General features: G+C 33.0%; 3 protein-coding genes across 3 annotated transcripts; 1 reads left to right on the forward strand and 2 right to left on the reverse strand.

Annotated features, from left to right (window-relative positions):
• Window positions 1-4,011: 4,011 nt before the first annotated feature.
• Tsp_05606 (hypothetical protein) lies at window positions 4,012-4,645 on the reverse strand. The gene is made up of 3 exons (XM_003371899.1): window positions 4,456-4,645; window positions 4,143-4,192; window positions 4,012-4,071 (listed from the first exon to the last, which is right to left on the reverse strand). The coding sequence occupies exons 1-3, from the start codon at window positions 4,643-4,645 to the stop codon at window positions 4,012-4,014; spliced, it is 300 nt and encodes a 99-aa protein (XP_003371947.1).
• Window positions 4,646-5,402: 757 nt separating this feature from the next.
• Window positions 5,403-5,968, forward strand: Tsp_05605 (putative HECT-domain protein). Its single transcript, XM_003371900.1, has 2 exons — window positions 5,403-5,663; window positions 5,900-5,968. The coding sequence occupies exons 1-2, from the start codon at window positions 5,403-5,405 to the stop codon at window positions 5,966-5,968; spliced, it is 330 nt and encodes a 109-aa protein (XP_003371948.1).
• Window positions 5,969-8,217: 2,249 nt separating this feature from the next.
• Tsp_05604 (hypothetical protein) lies at window positions 8,218-10,876 on the reverse strand. The gene is given in 13 exon segments (XM_003371901.1): window positions 8,218-8,372; window positions 8,446-8,564; window positions 8,644-8,777; window positions 8,844-9,026; window positions 9,094-9,206; window positions 9,251-9,351; window positions 9,461-9,522; window positions 9,534-9,652; window positions 9,693-9,883; window positions 9,964-10,025; window positions 10,093-10,278; window positions 10,347-10,448; window positions 10,859-10,876. 13 exon segments carry the CDS (start codon window positions 10,874-10,876, stop codon window positions 8,218-8,220), a joined length of 1,545 nt encoding a protein of 514 aa, XP_003371949.1.
• Window positions 10,877-13,512: the final 2,636 nt, after the last annotated feature.

The following is a 13,512-nucleotide window of genomic DNA, read 5'->3' on the forward strand; positions in this document are numbered from 1 at the left end:
TTTGACCCGAAATCGACCATCCCTTTCGCCGATTTTAGCAAAAACAACGAAGTCTATAGCCCATGAAATTTTGCAATTTTCCAGAGAAATTTTTTTCTCCAAAAATTAAAGCAATTAATTTACATTGGCAGAAAAATATTTGCTAACTATTATAAAATTATCCAGACCTCACTTATTGCTTATTTGTTGAGATATGTCAAAAAAGTGAAACTAAAATAAGATTTCAAATAAGTCGAAATAAATAGGAATGAAAAATAAAAGTCAAATCAGTTTTTCGTACGGAATGGTTCCACTAATTTTTACATCGGAAACATCAGTGTTTTCGACCAAAAAAAGGCCTTATTTTAATAAAAATTAATCCTGATTTTTTTTATACAACAGTAACTTTCAAAATTAAACAATCTTTGTTCATTGGATTTTTTGATTGATTATAATTCAGAGATTATTATTTTTCAAAATTATCACATTAGAAAGCTATATTCGTGCAATATGCCAGACATTTAATTCTGTAAATTTGAAATGCTCAAACCGTCAGTTTTATCAAATTTCTCAAAAAATCATTGATTGCGGGTTGTTAAAAATTTACATACCTTTAATTAGCACAAAATTGATTGCACTTATCATTATATACTTTTACAATACGGCATAGTTTTTGACAACCATGTAATAAGTTTAACTGTACATACTACCAGATAACTATGAAGATTCGAAGAACTACCATGCATGAGCCGAATAGTTTTATATGAATTGTGAATTTACTTAATTTCCTAGCATTTCCAATGATGTTTAACCGTGGGGGAGTACATATTGTACTGATTATGCAAATCACAATTGCATCGTTGTTTGTTTGCGAATTCAATTTCAAATAGCCACACATTTGGTATCATTCAGAAATTTCATACATGAAAAACATGGTAACGGGAACCACATTACATGAAATGTTTGCTTTATAGCAAAGTAAACACTTCCAACGTTTTCGTTTTGATTCGCAGCAATTACTAATTATTTCACAACTACAATTTGAGAAATTCAATTTAATTGATTGTAAAAAAACGATAAATTAGTAGAACTGTAAAAAAATTCGAAGCCAGAAATGTTTTATATACAGAAATTGGAAGTCTCTATTTCCGTTGGAAGAGAATCACAGATTGGTGAATTCCCCATGTATTAAGATAGGCAGTCGATAAATTTAGAGCCCATTTATTCTACAATTATTGTTTAGGTTGGGTTGAAACACTAGAAAACTGTTTGTTTTTCAATATGAAACTATAACAATAAAAAAACGTCCAAATTTTGAAAACAATATTTTCGCTGATTTTCGCAAAACAACCAAGTCTATAGCTCATGAAATTTTACAATTTTCGAGAGAAATTTTTTTCTCCGAAAATTAAGGCAATTAATTTGTATCGGCAGAAAAATATTTGCTAACTATTATAAAATTATCCAGACCTCAACTTATTGCGAATTTGTTGAGATATGTTAAAAAAGTGAAACTGAAATAAAATTTTGATCGAGTCGAAATAAAAAGGAATGAAAAATAAAAGATAAATCAATGTGCACATGGAATGTTTTAATTAACTTTTGCAACAAAACTATCAATCTTTTCACATAAAAAAATGAATTTTTTTTAACAAGAATTGTTCCTGATTTTCATTTTTGTAAACAAGATACTTTAAAAATTTAAAATTTTTGTTCACTGAATTTTTTAATTTATTGCAATTTACTGATTAGAATCGCCCAAAGTTATTAGATTGGAAAACAATTTTCGTGCAAAATGTTAGTCTTTTTATTCTGTAAATTTCAAATAGTCATATTGGAAACTTTATCAAATTTCTCGAAAAATCATCGATTGCGGGTTATTGAAAATTTTCATACCTTTGATTAGCACACAATTGTTTTCACTTATCTTCAAATTATTTCCGAATTCGCCGTAGTTTCTGAGATGCTCGGCATGATTTTGACTTTACGTAGTGGTGCAATCTTCTGCAAATTCGAACAAATACTATGTGTGAGCCCAATAATTTGACATCAATTGTGAATTTATTTAATTTCCTAGTGTTTGTAATGAATTTTCACCCTGGGCGACTACATATTATGCTAATTATGCAAATCGCCATTGCAACTTTGTTACGTAGCGAAAGTAAATTCAAATAGCCACACATGTGGTATCAATCAGGAGATAATCAATAAAAAAGGTGGTAACCGGGGCTGGATTCCATGAATGGTTTGCTTTATAGCAAAGTAAACATTTACAACGCTTAAGTTTTGATTTGCAGAAATTAATAATAATTATTTAACAGCTATAATTTTGAGAAATACAATTTAATTGATTGTAAAACAACGATAAATTAGTAGAATTGTAAAATCTTCAAAGCCAGAAATGTTTCATATACAGAAATTGGAAGTCTCTCCTTCCTTCAGCAGAGAATCACAGATTTTTCGAATTCCCCATGTATTGATATAGGCAGTGGACAAATTTAGAGCCCATTTATTCTGCAGTTATTGTTTAGGTTGGGTTGAAACTCTAGAAAACTCTTTCTTTTATCAACATGAAACTATAACAATCAAAAAAATTCCAAATTTTGAAAACAAATTTTTCGCCGATTTTCGCAAAAACAACCAAGTCTATAGCCCATGAAATTTTGCAATTTTCGAGAAAATTTTTTTTCTCCAGAAATTAAATCAAGTTATTTACATCGGTAGAGAATTTTTTTCTAACTATGATAAAATTATCCGGACAGCTCCTTATTCCGTATTTGTTGAGATATGTAAAAAAGTTGAAACCGAAATAGAGCTTTAACAACGTCAAAATAAAAAGGAATGAAAGATAAAAGTTTAATCAGTGTGCATAAGAAACAGTTTCATTCATCTATGCAATGGTATTAACATTGTTTTCGACCAAAAAAAGGCACTTATTTTAATTAAAATTATTCCTGATTTTCATTTAAATAACAGTATCTTTCGAAATTAGTAAACCTATGTTCATTGAATTTTTTATTAATTATAATTTAGAGATAAGAATTCTTAAAAATTATCACATTTTAAAGCTATTTTCGTACAATGTGCGAGTCTTTTTATTCTATAAATTTCAAATGCTCAAACCGTTAGCTTTATGAAATTTCTCAAAAAATCATCCATTGCGGGATATTGAAAATTTACATACCTTTAATTAGCACAAAATTGATTGCAGTTATTATTATAATCTTTTACAATGCAGCAGGGTTCTTGACAACCATGTAATAAGTTTAAATGTAGATACTACCAGATAACTATGAAGATTCGAAGAACTACAATGCATAAGCCCAATAGTTTTACATGAATTGTGAATTTATTTCATTTCCTAGCATTTGCAATGAAGTTTAACCTTGGGGGACTGCATATTGTACTGATTATGCAAATCACCATTGCATCGTTATTACTTTGTGAATTTAAATTCAAATAGCCACACATTTGGCATCATTAGGAAATTTATACATGATAAAGATGGTAACGGGAACCACATTCCATGAAATGTTTGCTTTATAGCAAAGTAAACACTTACAACGCATACGTTTTCATTAGCAGCAATTAATAATTATTAAACAGCTATAATTTGAGAAATTCAATTTAATTGATCTTTAAAAAAACGATAAATTAGTAGAATTGTAAAAGATTCGAAGCCAGAAATGTTTCACATACGGAAATTGGAAGTCTCTGCTTCCGTCGGCAGAGAATCAGAGATTGGCGAATTCCCCATGTATTAAGACAAGCATTCGATAAATTTAGAGCCCATTTATTCCAAAAGTACTGGGGGAGGGGGAGGGGTTTCCGTTGAAAATCTCAAACCACTGTCTTTCATCATTATGAAACTATCACAATCAAAAAATGTCCAAATTTTGAAAAGAAATTTTTCACCGATTTTCACAAAAACAACCATGTCTATAGCCCATGAAAATTTGCAATTTTCGAGAGAAATTTTTTTCTCCAAAGATTAAGGCAATTAATTTATTTCGGTAGAGAATTATTCGCTAACTATTGTAAACTGGTGCGCACGTCACCTGGTTGCGTATTTCTTGACATATGCGAAAAAAACTAAAACCGATGTAAAATTTTAATCTAGTCGAAATGAAGAAGAATGAAAAACAGAAGTTGAATGAATGTACATATGGAATGGTTTCATTAATTGTTACGACGGTACTATGAATGTTTTCACCTTAAAAAAGAAATTTATTTTAACAAGAATTGTTCTTGATTTTCATTCTTGCAAAGAAGATGTTTTAAAAATTAAAAATTTTTGTTCACTTGATTTTTAAACTGATTACAATTCACAGATCAGAACTGTTTAAAATTATCAGATTGGAAAACTATTTTCGTGCAAAATGTTAGTCTTTTTATTCTGTAAATTTCAAATGGTCATACCGGAAACTTTATCAAATTACTCAAAACATCATCGATTGCGAGTTATCCAAAATTTACATTCCTTTAATTGGCGCAAAATTACTTGCTGTAAGCACAAAATTATTTTACAATACGCCGCAGTTTTTGACAAGCATGGAATAAGTTCCTCTGTACTTACTGGTATTCTGTACTCTAAAAATTGGAACAAATACCATGTATGAGCCCAATAATTTGACATGAATGGTGAATTTATTTGATTTCGTAGCATTTGCAATAAGCATTCACCCTGGGCGACTACATATTATCCTAATTATGCAAATCGTCATTGCTTCGTTTTTACTTAGCGAATATAAATTCAAATAGCCACATATGTGGTATCAATCAGGAGCTTAATCAATGGAAAAGAAGGTAAACGGGACTCATGCGACGGCTGAGGATGAGGCTGAGCAATAATTTCAGTAATTCAATTCAATTGAGCGTAAAAAAACAATAAATGAGTGAAAATCTAAAATCTCTTCGATATCAAAAATTTCTCACGTCTAGAAGTTGGTAGTAATTGCTGCCGTTGAAACAGTGTTTACTGATCGGCAAATTCCTTATGTATTATGATAGGCAGTAGACAAATTTGGAGCGCATTTATTCTACAACTATATGGGTAGATTCTGATGGTGCTTTGCATAACATTATGGGTAATCATTGTGAATGTCTAGAAATCGAAAAAAACTTCAAATTTCGAAAAATGGACTTTCGTTGATTTTTGTGAATCAACCATGTCTGTAGCCCATGAAATTTGCAATTTTCGAGAAACCGTAGAATCCGAAAATGGGCTTTATGGGCTTCAGTCGATCGTAAATAATTAGAGAAGCGCAGCAAACTTGAACCCGCCGTTCGTTGTTGTATTGTTCTCGAGATATTGCAAAAATATGGGCTCGCCTACCTATGTACTGAGATAGGCAAATGGCGAACTTTAGAAGCCCATTATTCCGCTACTACTGGACAGTTCCCCCCCCCCCAAATTCTGCCAAATGTTATCATTAATCAATGCAAATGTCTACCACGCAGAAAATGAGCGAATTTCGAAAAAAGGTTCTTCGTCGGTTTTCAAAAAAGGCATGTCTATACTCCATGAAATTTTCAATTTTCGAGAAAAACTTCGGAAACCAAAATTCAGTTTATGGGCATCAGTCGATCGGATATTATCAGAGAATAACAACAAACTTATCCCTGCGGTTCCAGTTGCATTGTTTTCGACATATCCTTCAAAAAGTGGGAAGCTTACCCATGTAGTGAGATAAACGGTGTGCCAACTTTAGGGGACCATCATTCCACAACTACTGGGCAGATTTCGCTCAAATTCTGCATAGCATTGTCATGAATCAAAGTGATCGTCGAACAATTAACAAAAGTTGAAATTTAGTGGAATGCAATTTTCGAATCGAATATTGCAGCTTTTCTGTTCTATAGATGTCAATTTCCCCAGCTGGTAATTTCAGGAAATTTGTTACAAATTCATCGATTGCAGATCATCGAAAGTTTACATACCTTTGATCGTCACAATATGGTTTGCCCTCATCAAGCGAGCATTTTCTAATTCGTCGTGCTTTTTGAAAAGCGTGGAATTAGTTTTACTGAACTAACCGGTAGATATTTTGAAAGACTGGAATAAATGTCAAGCATGAGCCCATTAATTAATTAGTCATGTATTGTGAATTTATTGAATGTCGTTGCATGTGAAATTTCTTTTCTCCCCGGCTAATACACTTAAAGCTAATTAATTATTCAGAGTGACATACCATCATTGTTGCATAGCGAAAGTAAATCAACATAACCGCACATTTGATATCAGTGAGAAGCTTAATAAATAAAACAGATGATAATTGGGTCGGCATTTATGAAATGTTTGCTTGTTGTCAAGGAAAACATTTGCAATGAATACGTCTTGATTCACAGGCATTAATGATTGTCTGTAGATTTTGTATATTATTGCATTGCATCCACTAGTTATTTTATTCATGCCAATTCGCAAAATTGAAGACATTATGCATCGTTTGTTCACATCTGTTCTATAGTCACTAGTTTGAAAATGTTTGCGTTCACAAGATACTTCAGCCACTTGTATGAATTGATTCTCACCTGTTCACTGACATTGCTAAACCCAGCTGCATAGATTATATTTCTGTAGAGGTCTATTCACTGCATGATAAAGTTTCATCAAGATGAAATGAGCAGTAAAACTTTTTTGGAATGTAGATCTTGCACTTTAATTTTGAAGTTTACCAACTGTTGAAATGTACCAATTACTGCACAGTTGTTGTTAAGTAATGATAACAGTTTGATCAGCTATTCATTTAGCAATCATTTATTTATTTCTTTATTTATTTATTTACATGATAATAGAAAGATCAACAGTCTCTAGGTGACAAATCACTGATGATGATGATGATGGTGATAAGAACAAGAATAATAACAAAAGAAACCAAAAAAGAACATCTTATATTCTTGAGATATGTATAATTTGTAAAAAAAATGAAAAAGCATGAACAGTTCTTTGCCAAAAGCAACCAGTATAAACAGATACTGCAAAGCAACGACTGTGAAAACAAAAAAAGAGAAAACCATATACGCAACTATATCAAACAAGAAAAATAATAATGCACATTCTCAGAGGTATAAAACCGTACAATGACATCGAAAACATGTACAATTGATCGCAAGCGATGCAAATGCTACATCATCATTGCTGCTCTTCGTGTACAGTACAAGTACATAAACGACTGTCACAACATTCAGTGAATAGTATTAAAAAATTTTCTCCAGTAAAATTTAAAAAACAGAAGCTATTCAGAATGATAATTTCAAAAAACATAAGAAACAAAAAGCAAAAATCTGCAGTAGAAAAAAAACAAAGAAATAAAGGAATTACGACGAAAAGTAAAAACATCATGCTGGACACGTAGGTGTAAATATATGAACAGGCAAAGCAGAAATACGGAACCAGCGTCTACGCTTGACCTGACCAAGCCAAGCCAAATTTCAATTTATTTTCAATTTGCTTTGATAGAACAAAACTATGCGAAAAATAAAATAAAAATATCTCTAAAAAATGTGCCCCAGTATCGTCGTTCATGCCAATGATGGATGATCAGAAAAAAAAATAGTAATAGCTTTGGTTCATTTTTTCATCGTGCGCAAAAATTCTTCTCAAAATCAACTTATATGCAAATGTTCAATAAGAAACACTAACCACACAGCACATGGTACATAGCATACATAGCAGAGAGAGAAAAACAAAGAAAAAAAGATAGAGAGAGAGAGAGAGAGAGAGGTTTGTTCGCACAAATCTTTCCTCCAATCAACATCAACCAATAATGCTGGTTCTGCTGCATTGTTAGCAATTTTGATGTGCTCGCAAAATTTCAAAATACACAATGCCAATCTCCGTACTCTTTTTCAAACATCGTGGACAATATTATCACAGAAAAAGCACTGCTTAAGCAAAAAGAAAAAAACAGCATTGAAAATTTAAAATGAAACAAAAACAAAAGCGAGCAGCACTATGAAAAGTAATAACAACTTTCAAAAATTATAAAAAAGAAGCCTTAAAAAAATATGCAACAAATATCAGAATCAACGAATGGGTAGAAAAAAGCATACGTGTCGTTATTATTATTATTAACAGGAAAGAAATCGAACAAAAAAATCAAAATATCATATTTATAAATGTAATAAAATTTAGCAAACAATTTCCCAATTTCACTAACTAAGCAGATTCGCATCTTTTGCTTTTATTTTCCTCTTCCTCCTTGTTGCACAACACACCAACAACCATACAATAAATTCTCACACTTGAACATTTCTGCCCGTTTCGTTCGAAGCAGAAGTGTAATACACTGGACAATTGGTCGACGTGACCATTGTACTATTGCGGACAGAACCATCAGCACCTGATTCAATGGAAAGATTATACAAAAACGGCAACAAATAAACAGCACAATCTGTACTAATTATTCACAATTGAAAAATTATATTTCAAAATAATAATAATAATAATAATAAAATATAACTAACCTGTCAAAATGATGTCTGGAATATTCCCTTTCGATGATAGTACAGCTCCAAATGTGGCAGGACCTGAAGAGCGAAAAAACGCCTGATCAGTTGCTGCATATTCTTCTGGAAAATCGTTGCTGTAAAATGAACAATAAATTGATAAGTGAAAAAAAGAAGAGAAAGTTGTTTCAATTTTATTCATCGAAAAATTTTTACGGCGTCACGTAAGCTGTAACGGTTTTTTGTTGCGACTGCGGTTGACCGCAAAAAGATGCCTCACGTTCCATGAACAGCTCGTAATTGTAGTCGGGCATGTCAGTTCGACATTGTATATTCGCAGCCGATGCGTCCTAAATGGGTGTGCATAAAAATGAACGTTTCCATTAATTATTCATGAAAAACAAATTTGCAATTACAAGTCCAAAATTTTGCAGCTGAGACTGTAGCATATAATAAGACGACGATGGTGATACGTTGGCAGGGACTGGTGATGAGGATTGTGCATCGTTAGTAGCAACAGAATCGCATGGACTGCAGGGTGCAGATGTTGTCGAGTCACGATAATGAGAGAAGGATGTTCTTGGACACTTTTGGGAAACCTTACAAAAATTCAATCGTATTGTCGACGTGGAGAAAAAGAAATGCCCCACCCCCTGCCCACCTTACCTGAGGAAAGTGCGATGCTGGTCCAACAGATGGCATCTGCGAGCCGTCGTTTGAATCAGCACATACAGTCATTTGATTCGGATAAACTGCCATCATGTTGCACGCACATTCTTCTAAATTTTAACATTTATTTCATTCAAAGAGAAAACATCAATACCAGCAGTGTTCATGTTGTCCCCAGGAGACGGTGCCGAATGTGAAGAAATCGACGGTGGTGATGTGCTGATATCAGGATATACTGATGACGAGTCTACATCACTGTAAAGCAAATGTAACAAATGCAAGCAACAGCCCAATCAAATCAATACAATATCCAGTAGAGTCAAGTTTAAGATTAAATGAATTATTGCTAGCGAGAAAAACTTACGTCGCCTGTGTTTGCTGGATGGTATTGTCATTCGAACGCACCGGTGACATCACCTTTTCATGCTGAAAAAAACCAAATAAATACCATGCATAAATTGTGAACATGCATCGTGCAGTATGCAATCAACGGCTGCTGCTACCTGCGAGCACATGTAATAAGACGATGCACAAGCTTCGCACATTGGTGAACCGCCTGAAAAGTGAATTGAAATTTCAAATAAAAATCATTCTACTCCCCAGAAAAGGTATTTCATGCGAAAATTTACAGGATGAAGAATCGTTCAGCGGCGGACTGTGGGTTGGTGTAAACGGTTGATGATTAATCTGTGAAAAACCTGCAGACATAGAATTGTTATAAGCACCGATTACCACACTGGCATGTAGGACCGGATCCGAATGTGTACTACAATATATTAAGTCTTTGCTATAATTTTTAAAAAAATGAATAAAACCAGCAACAACAACGAAAATAATAATAACATCATTCAATAATGCTTTTCTTACCGCCTCCAACTAGAATCTGCCGGTGGCTGCAAATAATGCTGTGCTGAAAACGTTTGTGGGCCCTGAATTGAATTTTTCAAGCATAAACAAATAAGCATATCCAAAAGAATACTGTTCCACTGGACTCACGTGTCGTTCAAATTTGGATTCGAAGTGGGCAGTCTGCGGAGAAAGACTACGCTGATAGGGCGAGTAATGGCAATGGGAACCTGGACTACGACCCCTGGATGGGTGCAAAACAAATCGATCGCTACCGTATTCAGCGACCGGGGTGCCGTGGCTCGCATTCACCCAGTTTCTGGTAAAATTGGAACCCTGAAATGAGAAATAAACAAAAAATCATAACGTTCACATGCAAATTTTGAAAAAGTCACAAAACTGACCGACACGTTCGACGAAAAGTGATGCACATTGGGCAACGACCGACCCGCTTTCAAATTTCCAGGCGCAAACAACTCTGAATCGACCGCCTCTGTTGCAGATTTCTTGAAAAAAAAAATTTTTTTTTTAATTAATAATTCACCACGAATCAACAACACTTCAATTTCGGTGTTCAGTATTTTAATAAAATTTCACAATTTTGAATATAATCTGCGAACAGAACACTTCATTGTTAGCAAAAATGAAGCGAAATGATAATTTTAAAAAACAATCACACTTTTTTTTTACCTTCCCTTGTAAAATTTCTCAGCAGTGTGAATTTTCAAATTATTGAGAGAGAAAAAAAATTTTTCCTTTCTTAATAAAATAAACCCTCAGTGGAGAGTAAAAGTGAAAAAGAAAAGAGGCTTAAATGTAATAAATAATAACAGAAGTATGGCGCATCGTGTATCCAACTTGATCTTCATATAATTCATATTTATTTTTCTTATTTTCTCTTTCTTTCTTTATTTACTGAACATATGAATCCCATCATTTATTATTATTATTATTACTGCCAAATTTTTTGCATTTTGTGTGATATGTATAATCATTCGAACAATTCAAATTGCTATCCATGCATGCATGTATGCTCTATTTGTGGCTTGTTCTTCCTCTCTATTTTTGTTATTTTCGTTCAAAAATTAAGAACAATTGACTCTATAACCACTTCCTAGATGCATTTTCTTCAATTTCAATGTCCCACCAAAGAGCAATACTCAACGAGCATAATCAGCCCACAACCACATCACTAGAAGTCATGTATTCGTTGTTGCTAGGATGGAAAGAAAGGAAACAATAAAATAAAACGGATAATAAAAACCAATTTTCAACGATCATTTCGAACATTTATAGCTTGTTTTTCAAATAGTAACCAGAATAATAATGCAAAATATATTTGATTAAAATAATGAAATAAATAAGAGGAAAAGACGACGAATTCTGGGACCAGAGGGAAAATTCAACCGTTGAGCAAAGAATAAGAAAAAATAATGAAAAAAGCCAATTAGCAATAACCATGCTGACTGCTACTTTTTCTTTGATTAAATTTGCAATTGATGATCTAACTGATTTGATGTCAAAAATTTCGAAATTGACCAATAGCATAGTACAAAAGCAAAAAAAATTTACAATAAAATATCATAGTAAATTGAAAAGTGCATTTTATTATTCTATTAATAAGCGAAAAAAATCGTGAATAACAACAACTATTATTTTGCATAAAATTAATTGTTTTTCAAAAAACAATCCATTTTCCAAAATTATCATTTCCTGGTTCTATCACTCGATCTGCTGCTGCTGCTGCTGCTGCTATTTGTTGCAAAAAAGCAACAACAGCCAGGCTAAATAAACTAAACCGCTTTCCATTGCACAACGTCTGCTATGCATGTTCTCAGTATTGAGCATATATCGACATGATAGAAAAAAAAACTGCCACTATAAGTAAATGCAAGTGAATTCTTTCATCAAGTAAAAGCTGAATTGATGGAAAAAAAAGTACAGAAATAAGCATTGTTCAAATTCTAAATAAAGAACATAAAAAAATTAATATAAAAAAAGAAACAAGGAAGAATGTTAAATAAACGGGAAAGAATGATAAACTTTATTATTATTAATAGAAAATGCAGTACGATGATCAGTCATACGTGAAAGGAAATGTTCATTTCAATCAAGTAAATTGAAGAAAAACCTCCAATTGATCTGTAGATCAACATCAATCAAATAAAAAACAAGAGAAAAGCTAGAAAATAAGAAAAAAAATATTCGAAAATAAATTTTGAAAATTTTCATGCATCAAGATCAGAAATGTCTAAAGATAGATGACAAGAATGGTAGTATTGCAATTAATAATTGAATTCAACAAGCAGTATTCATTAATAAACAACAACAATAGAATAATAAAAATGCAAAAGTGGACAACATTGTTTCCATTTCTATATTTCAGTTGAATTTCAGCTGTATAAAATTAATTTTTGTGCATATACGTGGGTGATTTTTGTCGACTGATATCACAAGATCACACATCGTCCATCGTTGACAGACAATGCACAATGATACTAGGCACGAATGAATGCAAACGATCAGATGCCGAGCATGTGCATAAAAAAATTGTGTGCACAGTTGTTTGTTGGCTATATCCCCCCCCCCTCTAGAGCCCCATTTTTTAAATCTGCCCACCCTTGACGAGACAAGTGCCTTCCAGTCTTGCGGATCCGTATTGCGATGCAGTGATGATCATTAAACGTTGAAGACGATGATGGAGCAAGACAAACACGGAGAGCAAGAAAGCATCGCTCGATGTTGTCAGCTGTTTAGGCGATTTGTCAAAGTGAAATGCTCTCGCTTCCAGGACGAACAAGTTGCAATGAAACGATGAAATGAAGAAGCTTTTGTTCCATTCCAAAGCAAATAATAACAGAATTAAAAATTCCCCCTCCTCTTCCTCCCCCTCCCCCTCTGATGCTATTTTTCTTTTTCTTTCTTTCTTTCTTCTCCACCTCTTTCAACTCCACCCCCTCCACCATTTTCGAACTTGAACAGCAGTAAAGAAAATTCGATGAGGATTTTTTCTCAATTTTCCTTGCACAACTTTATGGGCATTATTATTAGCCGCCAACTCGTCGTCGTCTCGTTTCCACACATTTGTCAGCCAAACAAAGCCCCAAAATGAATAAATAAATAAATAAATAAGTACAGTACGCCTACTTCCTCCTTTTCCAACGGGATGAACATGAACAAAAAAAATAACTTGCCAACAATACTACAAACACCCTGTGATCGATGAACACTAACTATTGTCATTTTAGCAATGGATGAACAAATAATAAATGAAAAAAAACTATTATTTTTTCAGTTTAAATAAGCAATAGAAATAAAAGTTGCTTTCTCTAGCAATGCTGCATGTCGGAGACTGATCGATCAATGTCAAAAAGTATTTAATTTCGAAGAGTAATAATATTCAAAAAGGGGAAGAAAAAAGAAACAATTTCGCTTAACAAGTCGGAGATGATTTCGATCCAATTGATTCACTTCACTTCGCGTTGGATCTTTCCCATTGTACCTCACGGACAACCATGAAATATGCAACAGATCAAAATAGGCAAAAAAAAGAAAAAAAATCCCACAAAA

The sequence above is a fragment of the Trichinella spiralis genome (genome assembly GCF_000181795.1).
Source record: "Trichinella spiralis strain ISS 195 chromosome Unknown Scfld9, whole genome shotgun sequence".
NCBI classification, from domain to species: Eukaryota; Metazoa; Nematoda; class Enoplea; order Trichinellida; family Trichinellidae; genus Trichinella; species Trichinella spiralis.

Excerpts from the sequence above, each read along its gene's own strand:
- Tsp_05606 (XM_003371899.1), bottom strand. The coding sequence starts at position 4,645 with ATGCTACGAAATCAAATAAATTCACCATTCATGTCAAATTATTGGGCT. Across the intron at positions 4,193-4,455 it reads TTTGCGCCAATTAAAGGAAT|GTGAAAACATTCATAGTACC; the intron begins GTAAATTTTGGA and ends TTCTTTTTTAAG. Across the intron at positions 4,072-4,142 it reads TTAATGAAACCATTCCATAT|TTTTTTTCGCATATGTCAAG; the intron begins GTACATTCATTC and ends CATCGGTTTTAG.
- Tsp_05605 (XM_003371900.1), top strand. The coding sequence starts at position 5,403 with ATGTTATCATTAATCAATGCAAATGTCTACCACGCAGAAAATGAGCGA. Across the intron at positions 5,664-5,899 it reads GTGGGAAGCTTACCCATGTA|ATCATCGAAAGTTTACATAC; the intron begins GTGAGATAAACG and ends CATCGATTGCAG.
- Tsp_05604 (XM_003371901.1), bottom strand. Across the intron at positions 9,653-9,692 it reads TGAAATACCTTTTCTGGGGA|GCGGTTCACCAATGTGCGAA; the intron begins GTAGAATGATTT and ends TTCACTTTTCAG. Across the intron at positions 9,027-9,093 it reads CAGCATCGCACTTTCCTCAG|GTTTCCCAAAAGTGTCCAAG; the intron begins GTAAGGTGGGCA and ends AATTTTTGTAAG.